Source organism: Nipponia nippon, unplaced genomic scaffold, assembly GCF_047370975.1.
Source record: "Nipponia nippon isolate SJK-2023a ecotype South Korea unplaced genomic scaffold, ASM4737097v1 scaffold_1, whole genome shotgun sequence".
NCBI lineage: Eukaryota > Metazoa > Chordata > Aves > Pelecaniformes > Threskiornithidae > Nipponia > Nipponia nippon.
Genome location: NW_028262290.1, coordinates 165838851 through 165859377, shown reverse-complemented (window position 1 = coordinate 165859377; position 20527 = coordinate 165838851). Strand labels below are relative to the sequence as shown.

Here is a 20527-nt window from a genome sequence, read left to right as displayed (position 1 = left end):
TTTAGTGGGTGGTTGTCTTGTTACAGGGGATGATGGCTTTTTTGGAAAAAAAAAAAAAATCTAGGCAATGTGGAAGTGACCATGTCTCAGAGTGACCTCCCGATTTAGAAAAATGACGTAAGCAAATGCAGATCTGAGAACTGTTAACTCTGTTTTGCTTTGAAGGGGGGTTATTTAAACCAAAGTGAGGCTAGGATTAGAAAAGCTTCAAATGGATACCCTTATCTTAGTTATTTTAATAGGAATTTGGCATTCAAGTCCCTAAAATGGTCTGGAAAATCTCAGCCATGAAGATGTACTTACAGACACCCAGTGCTATCTCAGACTGTGTGTGTGTGTGCACGCACGTGCGTGCGTGTGTGTTTTAGGTGCATTCTGCTATAAGCAATACTGGTTCTTTGCACCTTCCCAGGAGAAGACCAGTGTGTGATCTGAGGCATGAATTCTCCCCTGCTCCAGCTGACATGTTGATGGTCAGCCTCCCATGTAGTTCTATCCTCATGTCTAAATATAAATCTGTGCTTGTCTTTTAACGACCGCAGCACAACAAAGGCCAGGGGTGCCGTCCAGGCTGAAAGAGAGACACTCTGCAGCGAGTGAGCTGGGAGGGTAAGTGTCAGCATCGTTCTGGGGAGGATAAAACCCATCGATGGGACCTGGGTTGTAACCCAACCTCCCCCTTATACATGTATGCGTACACGTACACGCATGCACACGCACACCAAAAATGTTTGACCCAGCGCCAGCCTCGGCCCTAAAACCCCCAAACTCTCTTTCCATTTAAGTGCTAATTCGTAACAATGCCATATCCGATGACTCTAAAATAGCCGGGTAAATGTCTTGTCCTTTTATAGCAGTGGCCTATTGTAAGCTCTGGCATGTGACAGGTCTGAGAGTGACACAATGTGTGACTTCAAGAGACTGGACAGGCATAAAGACCTGTGTGTGCTGATGATTTTTCCTGCAGCAGCCACCTCTTTCCCGTCTGTCTGTCTGTCTCCTTCTCTCCCTTTCTAAAGCAGCCCACCAGCAAACCAACATGCCTCCAAAGAAGCCCGAACCTAAGAAGGCCGAACCTAAGAAGGAAGAACCCAAACCAGCACCTAAACCAGCAGAACCGGAACCCAAAAAAGAAGTTGAATTTAACCCAGCTTCTATTAAAGTACGTATCTTTTGACCTGACATGGGAGGAAGCAGGCTGGTGGGGCTTGGGTTGGTGGTGGTTCTGGTGGTGGTGTATTCAGTGCTGTGAGATGACATTCTCCAAAAATAGCTCTTGGTTTTGAGCAGAAAGTGAGTGGCAAAGGCAATTGCCACAGGTAGAGTAAGAGTGGGAGCAAAGTCACTGGGGGCTCTGCTAAACAGAGAAGCTAAAAGCTGAATCTTACTTTATCTGAGGATGTTCAGACCTATTTGTCCTTTCTTATCCCCAAAGTAGCAAATTCTATTGCATGCAAGCTTCACTGACCTCAGTGGGAAACTTATTGCTCCTCTGCTGGCAATATTGCAGGTAGATGCCAGGAAGGCTTGACTGTACTCAGGGCTGACCACTAACTAACCAATGGCCAAGGCTAGATTGTGGGCTTGGAGCGGGCTTGGAGCATGGGTTGAATTAATTCCTCTCTGCATGGAATGCACCACTTTGGTAGACATCACCAGCCTGGGACTTCCTTAAAGTGAGCCAGTGACACCTCCTGTGGTTTTCCAGAAAAGCCCAACTGAATGGCAAAGGAACTGTGTGCTTATGTGTGTGTTTTGGAAGGCAGAGAGAAACTTGGGCAAAAATCCAGGTTTCCTGAATGACCTGCTGCTTTCAGGTTCTGCCCCAAGGATTCCTCCAAAGGACATGAGCCTTCACCTCCTCCTTCTCCTTTAGAGAAGTCTCTGCTGGAAAGAGTCACTGCTAATCTCAGCAGGGTTTGCTGAAGTCTTGCTCAAATGTGCGAGGACAATATTATGTTTCGAAGGCCATTTCAGAAATAGGTTTTGAGAGAATTTGGGGTCATTACTCTAATCCTGAGCTGCCTAACTGGCATTGCGTTGCCCTTTTAGTGAACCACCCCATTGACAGGGAGCTGCCAACGTTTAGGAAACGCCCAAGGTTTTAAAGCTGTGAAGTAGGTAATTCCAGTGAAATGAAGCTGGAGATCTGTTTCTCTTTCAAATGTCTTTTTCCATGGGAATTGACCCTTCAGCAGTTATCTGAAAATTTATTTCAAAAGAAATTTCTCTCGGAGAATGGTAAGGAGAAAGAAATTATATATTTCTGTGGAAATGACCATGAAATGGACTATCAAAGAGTGACCTCTTGACTTATAAAAATGCAATAAACAAATAAAGACCTAAAAATTACTAGTTCCCTTTTGCTCCTTCTGCGCCACACACATTCACAGGCAATGTCAGAGACCCCTGCACGCTTCTTTAGGAACGACTTTCCCATATTGTTTGCACAGTAAATACCCCATGACGGTTAGACGCTACAAGACATAGCAGGATTTCTTTGCAAGGCATTGTCTTTTTGGAATTGTCCTTTGGGAAAAGGCATTGCCCTTGGGGAAAAAAAGAGGAGCTCTGCAGCATCTCACAGGTTTCTTTCTCATGGGGCTTTGGAGCAGACAATGACTGGGTGTAAATGAGCATTATTTTGTTGATTAGTTTAAAGCAGCCAGATTCTTTCCTGTTTCTTACAAGAAATTGAGCAACCAACAGGGGAGTTCTGGTGATCACCTGTGTTTAAGGTGAGTCATAGGACATGAGACAAGACTAGACAATGCCAAAGAGGAAAGTGGACAGAGATCTGCCATCCCCAGCAGCAGCTCCTCAGAGCAGAGAAGAGGGACGAATGTTTCTAGGACCCTCTCTTGTTAGCTCAAAAAGTAGTTTCCACCTCAGGAAAACACAGAAACTATGTGAGAAAAAGGAATAAGTTACTCTATCTCTTCAGTGTGCCTCCTGAGCACACTGCAACAGGTCTCATGGGTGGCTTGTAAATCACAGGCTGCTGAAACCAATTGCTTCTTCCACATGGGACTGACTCCTGCAACTGGGGATTTCTAACAAAGGAAGCACTGAAAGTGGGTTTGTTCTTCCTTGAATCATAAAGACCTTGAAAATCTTTCAGTTTAAATACTGGTGAAAAAAAAAAGAAATCATTTGTAACTATATCAAGAAGAAGTCAGATTACAAGGAATTCGGTTTTGGGCTAGTTTTTAGAATAATGACACCAGAGTTAGTGCTGTGGTCTGAGAAGGACTTCCACTGTGACCTTGGGCAACGGGTATGTGGTGGGATCCAGCTCTCTGCTAATGTCTCTGTACTTAACATTCCTGCACTGTAAAAGGAGGAGGGGGCAATTGCAATAACTTCTCTTAGAGGGCACAGATACCTTCAGCTGGGATGCCATGACATTGTGGTAATATTCAGCTGGGATACTATGACATTGTGGTATGAAGGGCAGCTAAGTCCAGTAGAAAGATGAGTTGTTATTAAAAAAAAAACCACAACAAAACTCAAACTCTGAACTGCTACCACTCAAAAAATAGTCATGCATCTTTGCAGTCACCACAATTTCAAAATTATCAAATACATTTTCATCCAAATAGGATTTGAAACCAATTCATTTCTACATTTTTTTTAAACTTACTCACTCTGCACACTTATTCATGCAAATTCTTATTTTTCCCTCTACTGCAATTTGCAGTTATGGACTCTTATCATGTTTTTTAAAGTGATACAAAATATAGATTCAGTTACTAAAAAATAAGTAAATCCAGTACTCCTGTGATAACATCTCTTCATCTCTGCAGACACTATTCCATTATCTACTATATACAAAATTGGACTAGGGAAAGCATTGGTAGATGCAGGGTTTGGGTCTGGGTTTTTTTTTCCAGAGCTCGTAGCAAGGGGAGATGATATTCTCTAGAGAAGTTTTCCTGGGAATTTTTCAATTAAATGTTTTTCATCAAAAATGCTTTTGTCAAAATTGAAGCTATTTGTGCACAAGGGCTGGGTCTGGCAAATATACGGCTTCCTGTTCCATAAACCTAGCTCTGGTGGAGCTCAGGCCATCTGGTGTAGATCAGAATACCTCCCTAGATCATTGTACAACATGTGAAAAAAATGCTTTAATGAGTTTTGAAATTCTCCAAACACCCCATTTCTGCATTCCAGGATGAAACTGGTTCTTGTTTTCATGTGGAAGATAATCTATAGTTAAAAAAAGGCAAGGAAAACAAACTCGTGTCAAAACAAAATGTTAAAAATCATCAAAATGCATCTTTTGATGGGAATGCCTCAAATTATCAATATTTATTCTCAGACCTTATTGTGCAATTTTGTATTTGGAATTTTTAAACTTTTTTTTTAGACACTAAAAAGTCTCAAAACGAAAATATTTCTGTGGAAGAGAAAAGTACTTCTTGTTTCAATTTTCCTGACTGCTTTAGTCTGCTGTTGTGGTAATGGTCTAAGAGCCTTATTTTGCACTCCAGAATCACATTATATTTTCCCATTGTCTTTTTCTTGCCGCTTCACGGTCTCAGTCTGTATTGGGTCTGTATTGGGATGTCAGTTACAGTGGCCTAAATGTGAGGTACCTCTCCTTAAGTAAATGCAGTTATTCCAAAATTTTAATGTTCCTTGCATATACATTCCCACGGAATTTGGCACAGTATTTAGAAAATTTCAAAGTAGATTGGGTGCGATTGAATGTTGTTTGTAACTCATAGACAAGAGCTTTTGGGTGGTTTTATGTATCTGTTTTTCTGTAAGAGTTTGGCTGAGTCCATGAGGAACACTTGTTTTAAGAAAGTGTTTCTCTAGAATGGCCCCTGAACCTCTTTACTTTGGGGAGAAGATTGTCCTGAAGAGATTTTGTAGCAAGAAGATTGTCTTTTCCATATATCTAGTTCATTTCCACCTGAATGCTGTCTTTTAGCAGGGGGGCACATTTTGGCAGAAATATATTCTGCTCTCCTGAAAAATAGTAAGGCTGATGCAAAACAGGATTCATCTTTTATTGTTATGGACACAGAAAGTGGGACTGGCTCATCTAGCTCTAACCATTGGAAAGTTGACCATTGATCTTAAACAGATCGTCTATAATCAGCAGAGAGAAACTCTCTAGAGGTTTATCCCTTGCAGCAGTGCTAAATACCTATATCAGAAAGGATTGAATCACTCTTGGGAGAAGCTGATCTGTTGATAAAGGGAGATGAGACAGGTATTTGGGTGCCAACATTTCAGCAGCTAAAGTTAGCTGAGATGATGTGTGCCCAAAGTCCAGTGAGTCCTGGGTACAAAAAGGCCACAGAGAGACAGCTGGTGTATGTGAGGACCTGGAAGGAACATGGCTTACCATATAGAGTTATCCTTAATAACCACATTTTCCCGTGTCATCACTTGATATGCTTATTGTAGCAGCATGCAGTAATACAGGTGCCTGGGGAAAAAACCAGTCATCATTTATTTTTGTGGAGTACTGTGATCCTGAAGCCATTTGAAACCTGTTCTCCCTAAAAAGCCCTGCAGGCTTCTGAACATCTGCAAGGATACTAAAAAATAAAAGCTTCTTCCCTTTTTCTGCAAGAAAAGATGTAAGAGCATCCGGGATGGGAGCAGCCAGGAGGGAAATACTCAGGTATCGTGCAGCACCAGTAAAGATGAGACCCTGCCAGACTTGTCTGTTCAGCTCCAAAGCACCAAGCGTGCCACAGTGCGATGGCAGGGTCGTAGCCAGGCAAACGTGCAGGGGTGCACGTGTGAGCCTCCACCACAGCGTGAAGCAGGGCTGAGCAGAGGTCAGGGCGGCTGCAGTCTGGGAGAAGGGAAGCCAACGTCTCTTGGGGGAGATGGATTGATTTTCAAGGAGAGAAATCCCATTTCAACAACAAATGTCCTGCTAGGTGAGATTGTCAGAGCAGTTTTGGTGCCTTGCTGAAGAATTTATTCTGGGCTGAAGTGAATGAAATGACTATTTCAGAGTGAGCTTCAACATGGGAGAAATGTATAGGAGTTAATAGTGGACATACCTGTGAGAAGGGCTTAGATGGGGGAATGAAAAAGCAGGAGTTACTTTGTGGATAAAAAGGATTTGGTTTGTTGGGTAAATGTGTTGCTTCAGTGTGCATGGGAGTGAAAAAATGCTCTGTTAAACATGTGGCTGTATTAAAGAAATTCAGTTTATGGGAGTACTGAATGTGTGTACAAGAGAGGGTGAAGCAGCATATGACACCTTCGTGCCTTTGTGTGTGAAGAGGTACGTGTGTGAGACAGAGGTTTTGTAGCCATGTTTTTGAGGAGTTTGTGTGCAATCCATAGCCGTGGGGTGTGTGCCCTGATTTCTTGAAGTTTTGTAGCTGTGTGAGAGGTCTTGAATGTACCTCTTATTCAGAGAGAGGAATTTAGCTACATCCCTGACTTCTGCAAGAAGAGAGGGGAGTGTTTGTGTGTGTGTGTAGGGGTGAAGGGTTTTGTAGGCAAAAAGGCTTCTTTGTGAATAAGTAAGTTGGTGTGTTGGCCCACTTGGGAGAGATTTTGGGTGTGCAAAAGAAGTATTTTATCTGGATGCATGAGGGAAACAGGGTATAAGCTCACGGAGGCACATCTCTTCTGGCATGCAAGGCTCAGCAGCGGATGACCTTGTAGCTGGTTGGTGGCAGAAGTGTAAGGTCCTTTGCAACATAGACTCGCGGAAAGCATGACACAACAGGCGTTGCATAGGAAAGAGGGGGACTTTTCTTGCTAGAAAAAGCCATTTGCTGGGCCAAGGTTAGGACATCCTAGCGCAGGCATGATTTGAATCAGCATATTGAAGAGCCCCTTCCCTCTGGTGCAGAGACAACAGGAGCAGGTTTCTTCAAAGCCATTCACCAATCTGTTTCACCCCTGCTTTACAGTAGGAAAGCACATCTATGTCAACAGTGCATCAGGTAGAAGGCGGTACAGAGCTGTCCCTGAACCACCCACACAGGGCAGCACAGTACTCAGAGTGGGGAACATTTTTTTGAGTCTCTGAGTAGATGATGACTTGGGGCATTTTAAGGGCATCCCAACTTTGGCTTGTCTGATTCAGAAGAAAGCCTGTCTGGATATCTCATGCAGTGCACACATATCATATCCAGCTTGGAAGAAGAAATCATGTTATATTTTAGTCAGATGTGGGGGGATGCAGGTCTTTTCCCAGTTTGAAACCTGTCAGGATATTAGATCTCATTGAGAGTTTGGCCAAGTCTTCCTTGAGAATGACGTGGTAACTCTTTACATGTGTATACCTGAGCCTCCAAGATCAGGCATCAAGACAGCTGAAGGTGGCCACCGTATGTGTTCAACCCCCCAACATGCTCTCATCTTTCTCTCTCCAACCTGTTTTTTCCCTTGGTTTCATTCCTTACAGGTGCTACATATTCCCATTGTCATCACCATTATTATTATTGGCCTACAGTGCATGTCGGCAGAAATACTTTTAGAGAGCAATTTCCCTCCTGTGCTTACATATTTGAAGGTTTCTGAAGCGGGCAGACACCTGCCAGGCTAAACCAAACCCATGCTGGGCCTCTTTCTCTCAGTGGTTTCTTCCTGAGCCTTTCAAGCACAGAGAAATTTGAGCAGGGAGTCTTGAGGAGGCCCCAGGCAAAAACGACTAAAAGTTTAGCAAAGACAAGAGACCCCATTGCAAGCTCGTGGGAGTCAGTAGGAAATTTTTCCTTTTGCGTTTTATGGGATTTGCCTCTGACTCACCGTTCTTGCTATGGACCAGTGCTCTGGCAAGGTGTGAGAACTTTTGTAAGCTTATCATGATTTATTTTTAATTTAGAGAGTGATGAATGCCTCAGGTATGTGCTCAAAAATTGCATTGATCTGGCAAAATATCTTCAGACGCATAGAGACAACTGCCTTTGCAGCATAATAATGGTACAAACTGCAGTAACTCCAAAGGAAGATTTCAGATGCCATGTATTTTGAATACCAGATGTCTGTCTTAGGATAGAGTGAATCTTTATTTGAAAGTGGAAAAAGCCCAGCCTGGCTTCTAGGAAGGGAACCTAGACATTTAGCTTAGATGATACCCTTGGGATAGGCACAGGAGAAGAGCCAGAAAAGAATAAAATAGGAGAAATACCATTCAATTGGAATAACCAGGATAACCAGCGTCTTCTGCCCTGCTCAGCCTACACCAAATAGAAATATGAGGATGAGTGAAGGAGGCCAAAGGCTCCTGCATGATCTATTAGAATTTCATGTCACTGAGTGTGGCGAGTACTTGTTTTATAGAGCTTAAGGCTGTTTAATCATCTAATCTGACATCCTATATGCAGATTTTAACCCAGATGAGCTCTGTTGAGCCCAAAGATTTTGATTAGGGAAAAGCATTTTGGGCCTGATGAGAAAGATAGAAAGTAAGAAAAAAAGTGGGATTCACCTGCTGTATTTCAGGCATCTACAAGTTAGATATTCAAGGCTGAGCTCTTCCAGCTCCCACTGCAGTTGCTAAAGAGAAACAGGCACTGTCAGAAGTTCATGTATTTCACCCGAAGATGAGCATCTAAGGTAGATTGAATAAAACAGTGGTAGAGAAGAGAGCCCACTGAACAGTAGGGACACTGAAGCCATGATCTGGATGCAGTGAAGAGCCCTGGCAGCTCATTTTTGTGCCCCAACTAAAGAGAACTGCAAATACTTGGTGCTCACCAGTAGAGCTGGACTGTGCTTGGATGCAAGCCAGTAAAACTATCTGTTTTGTACGGTGCTGTATAGCTCCACTGGTTTGGATTTCTACCAGTCTGGGGACTTTTCCAGAGTATAGACATTGGCTGCTGAATGTTAGGGATTCTGCCCGAGGCCCTACTCTAAAAGAAATGATGGACCTACTCCAAAATCCTGGCTCTGGACTCATCATGGAGGAGAACAGATCTGCAGGATCCTGAACCTGAGCAATCTCTATTGTGTCTGAAAGAAAATCCTGCACCCTCCCCATCCATCATCCCTCAAAGCTGGCGGGAATCCAACTTCAGTAGCCTGTGGTCCTTCCTGAGAACAACCTGACCTGAGGATTTCAGGTCATAGTGGGCAGCGATTGCTTTGGGTGGGAACTGGAAGAGGATCATCCTCCTGCAGACATCACCCTCCCAATTCAGGACAGCTAAAGTCTGAAGCATGGCACTTTTCCTTCATAAATGGTGCTTTCTCCTACCCTGTCTCATGCCCTCTGCGTAGCGGGGGTTGCAGAGGTCTGACGTTACACACGTTGCACGCACACACAAGCGTGCACGGGGAGGGGAGGCTCAGCTGGAGGATGCTGTCAAGGCTGTCAGCAGAGTCTCTGTTCCCTCTCCAAAGCCTCCCTGCCTGTTGTATGCAGCTACCATAGGTATTTCTCACGAGTCGGTGGCTGAGACATGCTGCCTTGCACATAAAAATTAGGTAATGGTCAAGCTTATAATGCCCCATTAGCAATTTTCTTCAGTGCTTCTGGATGGACCCCAGAGATAAGCATAATTAAAATGCCATGCTGCCATAGCATGCTTCTAAAGGCAACTCTGCTCTTTTATTCTCTCCTTTACTTATCACAGTCCATGTCACTCTGGAAGCACAGCACGTTCCCAGCCAGGCTGGCCACTGCGGCACAGCTTTTAATAGTGGAGAGAGCACCTTTCTCCCTCCTGTCCCTTCCTTCGGAGCAGATGGCCCCAGGTTGATATGAATTTGGCAGCTTGCTTGATAGAAATGAATCAGTGCCTGAAAGTGTAAAGGGTATTTCAGCACTAGGAAACAACTCCTAGCCAGTGAAATGTTTCATCAGAGGAGGGAATGTGGGATGACTCAAGTCCCTGGGGCTGTAGCATCCCCAAAAGAAGTGATCCCCAAGAGCTGCAGGCCAGGATGCAGAGTGATGAAGAAATAGTAAGATGTTGAGCAAGCATGCATCAAAACACAGCAAAAGGTTTTCTTTGTGGTATATTCCACTCATTTTTAGGGCCAGAACCGAATAGCACTGGAAATCGAAGGAGCTTTCCAGATGAATTTTCTGGGCCAGCGGAAGTCTGGCTATCTTTGTATATCTCTCTTGTTTGTAGAGCTGGGTGACGTTTCTCATAAAAATACTTTTTGGGGAGACTTGAAAAATGCAGTTTGGTGGTACCAGAATGTTTTGCAAATACAAACAGATTTTGCAAAGAGTTTTCAAAAAGATCTGAAAAGACTGAAGAAAATTACTAGTTTCAGCTTTTTTTAGTTAATTCCCTGTTTAGATTTTTTTTGATCTGAAGCAGCTATTAATTTTGGAGGCTTCTTTCCTTATATAAAAAAAATACCCAGAAATTTTTAATGGTTGAAATTACTTCAATTTGGGCAAAAGAGAACATTTTGACCAATCTGGAACAATTTTTCTCCCTCATTTCCAACTAAAACTGTCATCAAGTAGAACACAAAACCCAAACCTGTTTTCATTCTTAATCAAAATGACTTTTTCCCCCCAAATTTGGAAATTGCTCAGTGGCACCCTAAGATACGTAGTAGTATGATTTTTTTCTTTTTTTTTAAAATATTTTTTCTGGTCAGTTTCCCCTTTCAAGTCTTTGTTATGTAGTTGCCAAAAAATAACTTTTCTGCAATGTCTGATGTCTGAGGCACAGGGACGTACAAAACCAGACCTTGTAAACAGCTCAGCTTGGTCTGAGGGATGTAGAGATGAAAACCTGTCAAGTTTCATTTGCTCTTTTTTTACTTGAAATAACTCAGAGTTGCAGCATTACTGAATCCTCAGGCCCTGGAACATTTACAGTGAAATGTGCAGCTTTCTGAGTCTGTATCTGGATTGCTGAGAGGCAGGGGTGCAGCGGGATTTTCTGAACGTGACTTTCCTTAGTCTCTCACGGAAAGAAGACGATTTCTGCAGAGGGTCTCAAACACGGTCAACTTTATTTCCCTAATACAGAAGAAAAGGCTGTGGCACTGGGTAACCCTGCCCAAGGGTAGCTCAGCTTTGCCGAGTCATTTGAAATCGTCGAAAGTAAGGTTTTCTGCAAATGTGTGTAGGGTTTTTTTCACCTCCCCCTACATTTTCCCTTGTACCCCTGCATGTTTCACATCTTTATCTGTCTCCCCTGATATTTATACACCCCTTGTCTCTGCAGTATTTCCCAGCCTGCTTTTCATTTCTGTGTAAAACATGGAAATTGTGCAAATTGTGCAAAGCAAAGAATTGTGCAAAAACGAAGAGTTGGTTTGAAAGGGTTTGCACTGCTCTCAGCAGGGTGATTGCAATGCAGTTATTATTTTCCCGGTTTGTTTTCTCTTTTCAGTCATTATCTCAGACAAAGTAGGACACAAGAGGTGGTTTATTTCTGTTTTGCCACCGAATGAACTTTGCAGCTTTTCGAAAAGGGGGGATGAGAGAATAACAAATAAGCCCTGTTTTGACAGCTTCTGGGGCTTTCAAGTGGCCCTGCAGCAGGTCCTGACCTAGAAAGCCCTTACGGCAATGCATCCTGCCGCAGAAATTTATCTTCTGAGATCTCAGCCAACATGTTTGTCTGCTTCTCCAGCACGTGGTGTGGATGTGGCCTCTGTAGGCTTGTTTGCATGTCTATAGTTGCGTGTAAGGTAGGTTTTCTTTGATTTATAGATGGGGAAGTAAGCAATATATCGGTGTGGAGATCTTGTGCTATGGGCGTGTGTGCCCAAAGTGGTAAGCAAGTGAGAGCTGCCTGACCGCAGCCTTACCATCGTCTCTCCAGCCGGTGCCTCCCAGCCTTGCCTTTTCCTTTTCCTCTCTCCAATCTGCCCCTTGATGAGCAGGGAGTTATTAAAAGCACACTCTGGATACTGAGCAGCTCTGTAATAAGATCTGCATTTCTCACATAGCTGCTAAACCTCAATCAATATGGTTTTAATCGCCATTTGTATAACGTGCAATAGCTATTAAATTTAAATTAAATGCACAGCTCAGAGCATGCAGAAGGCCCTGGCCAAAGTGCTAACTTTTCCCAAGTTGCTGGAAAGCTGGACTGTAGAGATAGAGTATTTATTCCTCTCATAAACCAGTTAAATCTTAACTTGTAGAAGGGGGAAAAATGTTGAGAGTAGCTATAGGAGGGATGGGGGCGGAGAGCCAGAGTGGCTTTTAATAGAAGCAGAAACTTTGGGTTTCCCCTAACTTTTGCAAAGACGTTAGTGTTTGGGCAGAGGTGCCTGGGTGCACATTTCCCTGGTTTCTGTGCTGACAGGATGCAAAAAGGTGTTGGTGGGTGTTCCCTGCGTGAAGCAGAGACACACGGGTCATAAGTTGGATGGGGACGTGACTCAGGGCCAAATAATAATGTGGTGCCTTCCCTCTTGGTCCTGCACCCCATCCCTTCCCAGGGACAGGCTGGTTGCCAAACTGTCACCTCGTCCTTGCCATGCTGGCCCAGGGCACTGCATCTCCATATGAAAAGCATTCCCAAGTGAAAGAGCCCTTCAGCTTTGTTGTGCAAGCCCCAACTGTAACCTTGGGAGCAGTTACGTTGGGTGAAGACCTATCTCTGCACTTAAATGCTCCAGCGGCAAAATGGGGACAGTGATAATTATAGGTCTGGGATGGGCTTTCATGAAGGGTTTTGATGTGTTAGAAGAACAGGGCTGATTGATGGATATAAATACCTAAAAGCTACTACAGAGCAATTCCCCTTGGCAGCAGAAAAAGAGTGTATCTACACTGATTTTCAGGCAGAGGTGTGCAGTGGATACCTGCTCTGGGCTGGCCAAAATGGGGTAACCAGCTAGCTCTGCACCAAGATCAGGAGCATGGGAAGAGCTCCTGCTGCCTCTCTACACTCGTGGCTCCAGCTGATGAGACCTGCCCATCTCGCTGCACAGGCTCTGGGGCTTTGGGTCCGAAATCATCCCAGCCTCTCCTAAGGCTGTAGTGGCTCTGAATGGTCTCAAACTCTGGGGCTTTCTGACATGAGACTAATAGTGAGCTTCTCCACCTCCATCTTCTTTCCTTTCCCAGCCCAAGGACTGATCGGTTGCTTAGACTTTGTTGTAAGTTTTCCAAGTGGCAAAAGGATTGGTTAAAGCCCAGGTATTATTAAAAACAGCAACAACAAAGCAATGTCAAAGCATATTTCCTAACTATTTCATATATATGTATATATGTATGTGTGTATAAAATTATAATACACTGGCTAGTGTAAAGAAGTGGAAAGAAATATGGGAAAGGAAATGGATGTAATATTAGTAGAGGGGCAATGCCAATATAATCTCCAGAATGTTGGTTTTTTTTTCCCTCCTAAGCAAATTTGCTTCTTGAGTTTAATTTCATGTCTCATTGTACGCATGCATCTTACATGCCATTATTCCCTCCCCTGTCCTATCTGTAACCTGAATCCTAAAAAAGCAGACAGGGAGAAGAGGGACTCAACTAAATTTAAACTGAAATCATCGTGCTATGCTCAGGATATGTGGTCAGCTTGCAGCCCAGCTCTCTTTGATGAGATAGCTGCTTCCCAGAATCCTAACCATAGCCAGGGAACTGGGTGTTGCTGCCACTAATAACAGGGATCAGGAGAGCTTTAGTGGCTTTTGCTCATGAATGCTGTCCACTTCATGGCTTGATGCCCAGCAGGGGGTCAATCAGCATAGATGCCTCCAGTCACACGTGCACCCATGCTGATTTATCCCAGCTGAAAATCTTAGTCCTACTTTTCCAAAGATCTGTGGTCTACATCCAAAAGATCCTAGCCTCTAGATTTAAATGGATCAGTGCAGATTTATACCGGTCCTGTATAAACCATCATCTCTCACTTCTGGTTTCGCTGGCTGGCTCAGGGGTTAATGTATATGTATGGTTGTGAATGTGAGTTGTGCATACAATATCTATTAGGAAGAAATTCTTTACTGTGAGGGTGGTGAGACACTGGCACAGGTTGCACAGAGAAGTTGTGAATGCCCCTTCCCTGGAAGTGTCCAGGTTGGATGGGGCTTTGAGCAACCTGATTTAGTGGAAGATGTCTCTGTCCATGGCAGGGGGGTTGGACTAGATGGTCTTTAAGGTCTCTTCCAACAGAAACCATTCTATAATTCTATGAGATATATATATATATATATAAATACATAGTATGTGCATGTGTGCATAGACCTGTATAGGAAAGAAATGTGAGTGTGCATTTATGTATATTCATATGTAAATATGAATAAATACACACATATATACAGACATGAACAAACATTTACACCCATGCATACTCCCCTATGCAGTTTTTCTTTATCCAAATGCCCAGTGCATGTGTAAGCACACACTGTACCCATGCAAGGTGCCTAGATGGCCAACTCGGGGACCAGTGCCCTCCTCCCAGCCCTCCAACAGGTGCAGGAGAGCCGAACCCCACAGCCCAGTCTGCTGGGATCCCTCTGGGAAGGAAGGTGGCACTCAGCCCACGACCCGGCCGGAGCCAACTCAGCCTCCAGCCTGCAAAAACTGCTCTGCTCCAGCAAACTTACGCATCCAAAGCCCAGAATAGAAACAGTGACAATCCATCAATTGTGTTTTCTGGGAAGCAGTGGAACATCGCAGCCACTGGGCAGACACAGCTGAAAAATCTCCTGCGAGATGTGAACAATCTTAGAAAAACAAACTGGTTTATAACCCACCCAGCCTTAAAAAAAAACAGCAATGGGGAGCAAGGAAACAAAAAATAGCATCACTGAGAACCCAGCTATGGTTAAGCAGAGCCTGACAATAACTGCTAAGTGCTTAGGGAAAAAAAAAAAAAAAAAAAGAAGAAAAGAAAAGATAAAATGTTGGTAAGAAAAATACCTCAAACTTTTCAGTGTTTGTGGTTAGTGCTGACTAGTAGGTAACCGTCACAGCCTAGCAGGGGGTAAAAATGTTCTCTCTATTTGATTTAATTGTTGGAAAAAGACACCCCCCCCAAGCGCACTCCCCTCTGTCCAGAAATGAAATGTCATCAAATGCTGTACTGCTTGGTGACAGCACTTTATAAACACGGTGACTGAATCTGCCTCCAACATCCTTGCGTAAGATGGCAGGAGCTGGCTGTAATGAGTGTGAAAGGGCGTTGGGGACTGAGGCTGCGGGACATGGGCAAACCATGTGGGTCTTCGGATAAACTTGTTTTTCAGTGTCACCTTGCAGGCTCCGCTGCAAAGCCTGGAGAAAACCGGCATGGGTCAGAGCACTTGTTAATATGATCAGGTTTTGGACATTGACACCGTTGTAAGCGGACTGAAAAAAAACCAAAACAAAACTCTGAAATGTCAGCTCCAACTGCAGTAGTAGGAAACTTCAGATTTGGCTTCTTTCTACATAAATAAATAAACCTCTAAATCAAGCAAAGGACCCCAGCAGGCTGAACTGAAAGGAAGAGCTCATGGTGGTGACAGGGAGAAGGAAAGGGTTTCTCCTTCTTTCTTTTTTCCATCGGAATTTGAAATTTTGATAAAAAGGCAGGATTTAAAATTTCCATCCTGTTGACCAACCTCCCAGCTGGGGCCCAGCTTTTTGGACTTGAGCTCCCTGGTGATGCTGGGGACGGGCAGGAACATCCAGTACAGCTGTGGTTACATAGCAAGATCAGAGCACGCTGTTTTTCAGTTCACAATGAATAACGTCCTGCTTCGGAAAATAATTTTAAAAAAACAATATCAAAACCAACCCCCAGAGTATGGAGTATGGCAGATATTAGTTTGTGCTCGTAGATTTTCTACGGGGAAGTTTTGGCCCATTTGAAACTGGGGCTGGGTTACAGTGATTATTTTGGGAGTGGCATGTGCACTACGCCTGCCAGCTTCGTGTAACCAAAGCAGAGCTCTCCCCATTGCCAGCACATTATCACGGTGACTCTTTGGCAGCTTAATCCTGTTTTTTTTCAAGACAGTTGCAGGGCAACGGGTGTGACATTTTAAAGGGGTCCAGCTACTGTTTGATTTTGCAGGAGCTGCAAGTGCACGAGGATGTACTGGATTTCCTGGGGGCTGGCGGTCGGCATCATCCCATCCCTGGGAGGGCTTGGGGTGGTGATGACTGCAATGCCAATGATGCAGAAAAATAACACTTTTGGGACAGAGGTGGGAGAAGGTGATGTTTGCATGACATTGCACAGTGTGGCATTGTGTCAGGGTATGTCTGGGAAAACTTCAATATTTTCTACCCAGGACACTGAAGCTCTTTTGTGTGTATCGCTGGGCTGCAAAACACTGAGTGGACCTTGGAGGAAGAAAAGCACATTAGATGGTTGTCGTGGCTGGTGCTGCTGGTGGAGGTACTTTGTTAAGGTGTTTTGTTTCTCGGGGGACCTCGCTGTGTACGAGCAAGAGCTTCAGCTTCTACCTCCAAAAATGACTTCTTTGCTTCCAGGAGATTTTTGCTTTACAGACACCTTTCTTCTGCGTCCTGCCTGAGACCTGAAACTCATTTCACCTAGGCCAACTAAATGCCCCATATGGTCTCATTCACTACTAGCATGACTGGCACATCAATCAGCAACCTCGAGGAGTTACACAAATCTGTCATCTGAGAGCAAAATTAGTTCAGCAAAGGGTGGTTGTTTTTAGGCTTGGTGGGGGAATTAAAATATTAGAAGAAACCAGCTTGAATTTTCAGGAGGAGGTTTCAGCAACACACAAAAAACCCACAAAAATTCTTTTTTGGCAACTCAGAACGGATTTGTTCAGCCCAAAAAGAATTGTTTTGGTAGGGTTTGGAGTGATCTAATGTGTGTGGGGGTGGGACTTTTTAAGGCAATTTTACATGAAATATGGCATTTTGATACAAAAATGTTTGAATTTAAAATAAAATTTAAAAAAAAAGAAAAGAAAAAGCTGCCAGTATTTACAAGACAAAACATTTGATTTTGGAAATGAAAGAGAAAGGGAAAGGCTTTTATGTCAAAATAATAAGTGTAATAATAATAATAATAATGTCTCATTTTTTTTTCTTACTTAAGCTGTTTACCAAATTAAATACAGAAGTGTTTCACTTTTTCTCGGCACTTTCCAACATATCATATCCACCAAATGTATTATCTGGTGACTAATTTCCCTGTCCTGTTTGAGACCTTCCATCTTAAGATGATCACATTGCAAGGGGCACAAGTGCCATGCTGTCCCATAATTATGTGTGGAATGGCAGAGTCCACCTGTCCCCATGCATGTGGATTGAGAGATGGACCTTTTTCCTTCTTAACACCTACTTACCAGGAGGCTGGAGGCCCTGAAGCTGCTAGGAAGTGTTGCAATGTGGTTCACAAGTTGCATCCTTGGGGCTCTTCTCCATTAGAGACCCAAGCTGTGAGTTATAGTCTACTTCCAGCAGACAGCACAGGCAACGTCTGGCCTCTCCTACACCCCGGACTCCCCTCCAGGATTTAACAGAGGGTAATTTTTAGGTTTTATAATTTCTTCCATGGTTGCGAACATCTGAACAAACATCTGCTGGTGAGACTGGTGAAGGGGGGGATTGCAGAGAAGGCGGGAAGCCAGTCGTCAATAAATGGTTGGAGAATCCAAAACCATGTTGCTACAGGGAGAACAGTCAGTCTACAAAGTGTTTTATATTTCTGGTGTCGGCCGGTGCCAGAAGCTGTCTCAGTTCTCCAAAGCGGCTGTGTCATTCTCCTGTTGAGGCTCTGGAATTTCCCTTTGCACTCCAGAAAGTTGTGGCAACACATTCCCCATCCAAGAAAGGGAGCTATCAATTTATAGGCTACTACCAGAGTTGGAAAAGCACAGTGATTGAAAAGTGCCCTGCTCCTTCAATCCCAGAAGGTATTTACAAGAAAGCAAGAAGCAAAGGGATGAAACCCTGCCAGGAGACTGCCACCCAGCACTCTAGCTCAGGCTGAGGACACAGAACATGAGTGCCAAAGGTGAGGCTGCTTTGAGTTGTCACATGTTTGGACAAGCTTCCTGCAAAGTGCAAAACTGAACCTGTGCCCTGTAGGCGTATCAAGCTGTGGTTCCTCACTCAGCGGGGATTCAGAGCACAATAGTATGTCTGAGCAGATTTAGTCTGCGGTATTGGGGTTCAGGATTGTGTTGTATTTCTTTCCATGGGGTAGAAACCTTATGGGTTCCCCAAACCTGTTTCTTAGTCTGGCTGCACAACTGATCTCATGTCTCTCCACAGCCCTTCACCACCCCATAACCTTTAGTGATATGCACCTACCTGAGCTCTCCTCCTCTCCAGCTCTGTCGCTTCCTAACCCCAAACCAGACACCGCTCCTGCACACAAGGCTTTTGCATCCACTTCTTGAGGGACCAGGTGAATCAAAAGAGTTTTATGGTTGGTTTTCTATTCCGCAAAATGTTTATTATATTTTCGCTGTTCCTCATGGAGACCAGGCGGAGCATCTTGTATTGTCATGTGCCACAGCTCATATACTAGTCAAGTGTCTGGGTGTTGTACAATTCCTTCCCTCCCATCAGACCATAAGCTAAGTAGAAATAATGAAGAAAGTCCTTAGGGCAACCCTGGGACCTAAATGTAGATGTACCAAAAGAGTTTCAGAAGGCAGAGGAGATGAGAGATCAGGAGTGACTATCAAACAACGCTAAGGGATGGAGTTGTATGAGACTTGACCATGTGTCAAGGTTTGCCCATTGGCAGTGGAAGAGTTTATGTACATCATAATTGCTCTGTGCAGAAAGTGATGGGAGAGGGGATGATGTGTATTGATGGTGGGGATGATGTGTATTAATAGGTTTAAAAAGATCTTAGTGGAAAAAACCCACATGCTTGTGAAAAACAAACGTAACCTCAACACAATGATACTGATCTTGATGGCCTTTTGGGCCTCTTTCCATCTGCTGCATTTCTGCCTCCTAAATTGATCTCCTAAGAGCACAATAAAAAAAATTCCCTTCTCCTTCTCCAAAACTAGCCCAGACATGGCTAAGTGAAAACCTTGCTGTTTGGATCAGGATTCCTCAGTGTACTATGAAACAAGAAGAATATCGTTTCTTCTCTGGAGGGAGTTCTTGCTTGCGTTGTCTGAATGCTTCCCCCCACATAACCTCTTGACTGCTCATTAGCAACAGTTTTATTAATAGGACTTATTTCAGACTTAGCTTTGTCTGACTTATCATGCACATAGTTATGTGCCTGATTGAGATACTATGGGTTTATAAAAAAATTCCCTGAGATATGAAGCTGTGAATGACGTTAACAGCACCAAGGGGTGCGTGCATCCCTCCTGGTGGCTCTGGGACAAAACCAGCTTAATGCCGTTGTTTGGGCAAAGAGGACAGTAGCATTAGGGCTACAGCTGATGCCACTGGTGACCAGGTGATGATACCCTAAAGCTAAGATTGCTAAAACAGTAGGAAAGCTGGTGTAACACTTGCCATTTGTTATGGAAAGATTTTAGTTCGGACATCTGGTGTCTTTAAGGACATGCAGCACAGTCCACACATCAGGGCAGGAGACAAGTGGAAAGAGATTAGCAGTCAGCAACTCTGTCTCTCATGTGGCTTTGTACCAAATACCACCACTGTGAGCTTTGGTGCTGTGGATGCTTGGCACTCAGAGGAACGTCCTTGCTTTAAAACCTCAGTTGCCAACAAAAAAAATGCCAGGGGAAACTCAGTTCTTCTGAAGTGCCAGTATATTTAAAACAAGCAAACAAACAAACTAACAAACAAAACCCCAAGGGAAATCATCGTAGTCTACTTCCAAGGAACTGGAGAATGTAAAGCCATATCTGGGAAAGCAAATTCATAGTAAACCTGCGAATAGGTTTTGCAGCCTCCAGCTCTGGGCCATGGGGGCTGCTCTGCTGACTGAGCTCAGTGAACTGTGGGGTGATGCTGGTGTGCAGCCGTGTAAGCACCTGGGGTCTGGGCAGCAGAGATACCACTGGGGGCTTTCACTCCCTTGGATGCCCGTTGCATTAGAGCAGCAGACGCAGAGCTGCCTCAAAGCATGGATATGGGTCACTGTTTGTGGCTGCAATGCATTGGGACTCATTTGCCCATTGCTTAGCTTAGCCTGACCCCATTTTTACAGCCTGTCCTCTGGATCCCTCCTGCCTGGGGTCTCTGGGGCAATCCTCATGGACAGCTCCACCCTTGCTCTTGGTACACAGAGGTGGCTTTGGTTTTGTGTGCTCCACACCGTTCTGAGTGAGAGGGGAGGGAAAACAAAACCCCAGCCATCTTCAGTCTAAACATAGCTCAGAGTTCCTTCCATCCATCTGCAATGATACCTTGTGGCTGGGTAAATGATGACTCACCTTTCCCTACAACTCCATGGTGGTATGTGCTGAGAGGGGAGAAAATAGCAGCCGCTGCCACCCACGCATCTCTGCAGCTTTCCTGAGAGGAAGCTGTGCCTGGGTGGTAGGTCTGGTCAAACCATCTGCCACCACCTTGCCAGCTGTCATGCATGGTCCTCCAGCTCTGGGTGGTGTTTTTACAGGGGCCATGATTAGAGGTGAGGTACACTCAGCCCTTCAGCTCAAACCTTCCCTTTGATCCAGCCGTGGGAATTTGCACTCATCCTTTTTTGCTCTGGCACAGTTTCTC

At 44.2% G+C, this 20527-nt stretch overlaps 1 protein-coding gene across 1 annotated transcript in view; it reads left to right on the top strand.

The window, feature by feature from the left end:
• The first annotated feature begins 934 nt into the window (after positions 1 to 934).
• The window catches only part of MYL3 (myosin light chain 3), a 37463-nt gene continuing 17870 nt past the window's right edge, over positions 935 to 20527 (top strand). Inside the window, exon 1 of the mRNA XM_009475321.2 lies at positions 935 to 1162. Within this exon, the coding sequence (XP_009473596.1) occupies positions 1040 to 1162 (123 nt within the window). The 5' untranslated portion in view covers positions 935 to 1039. The remainder of the gene's footprint in view (positions 1163 to 20527) is intronic.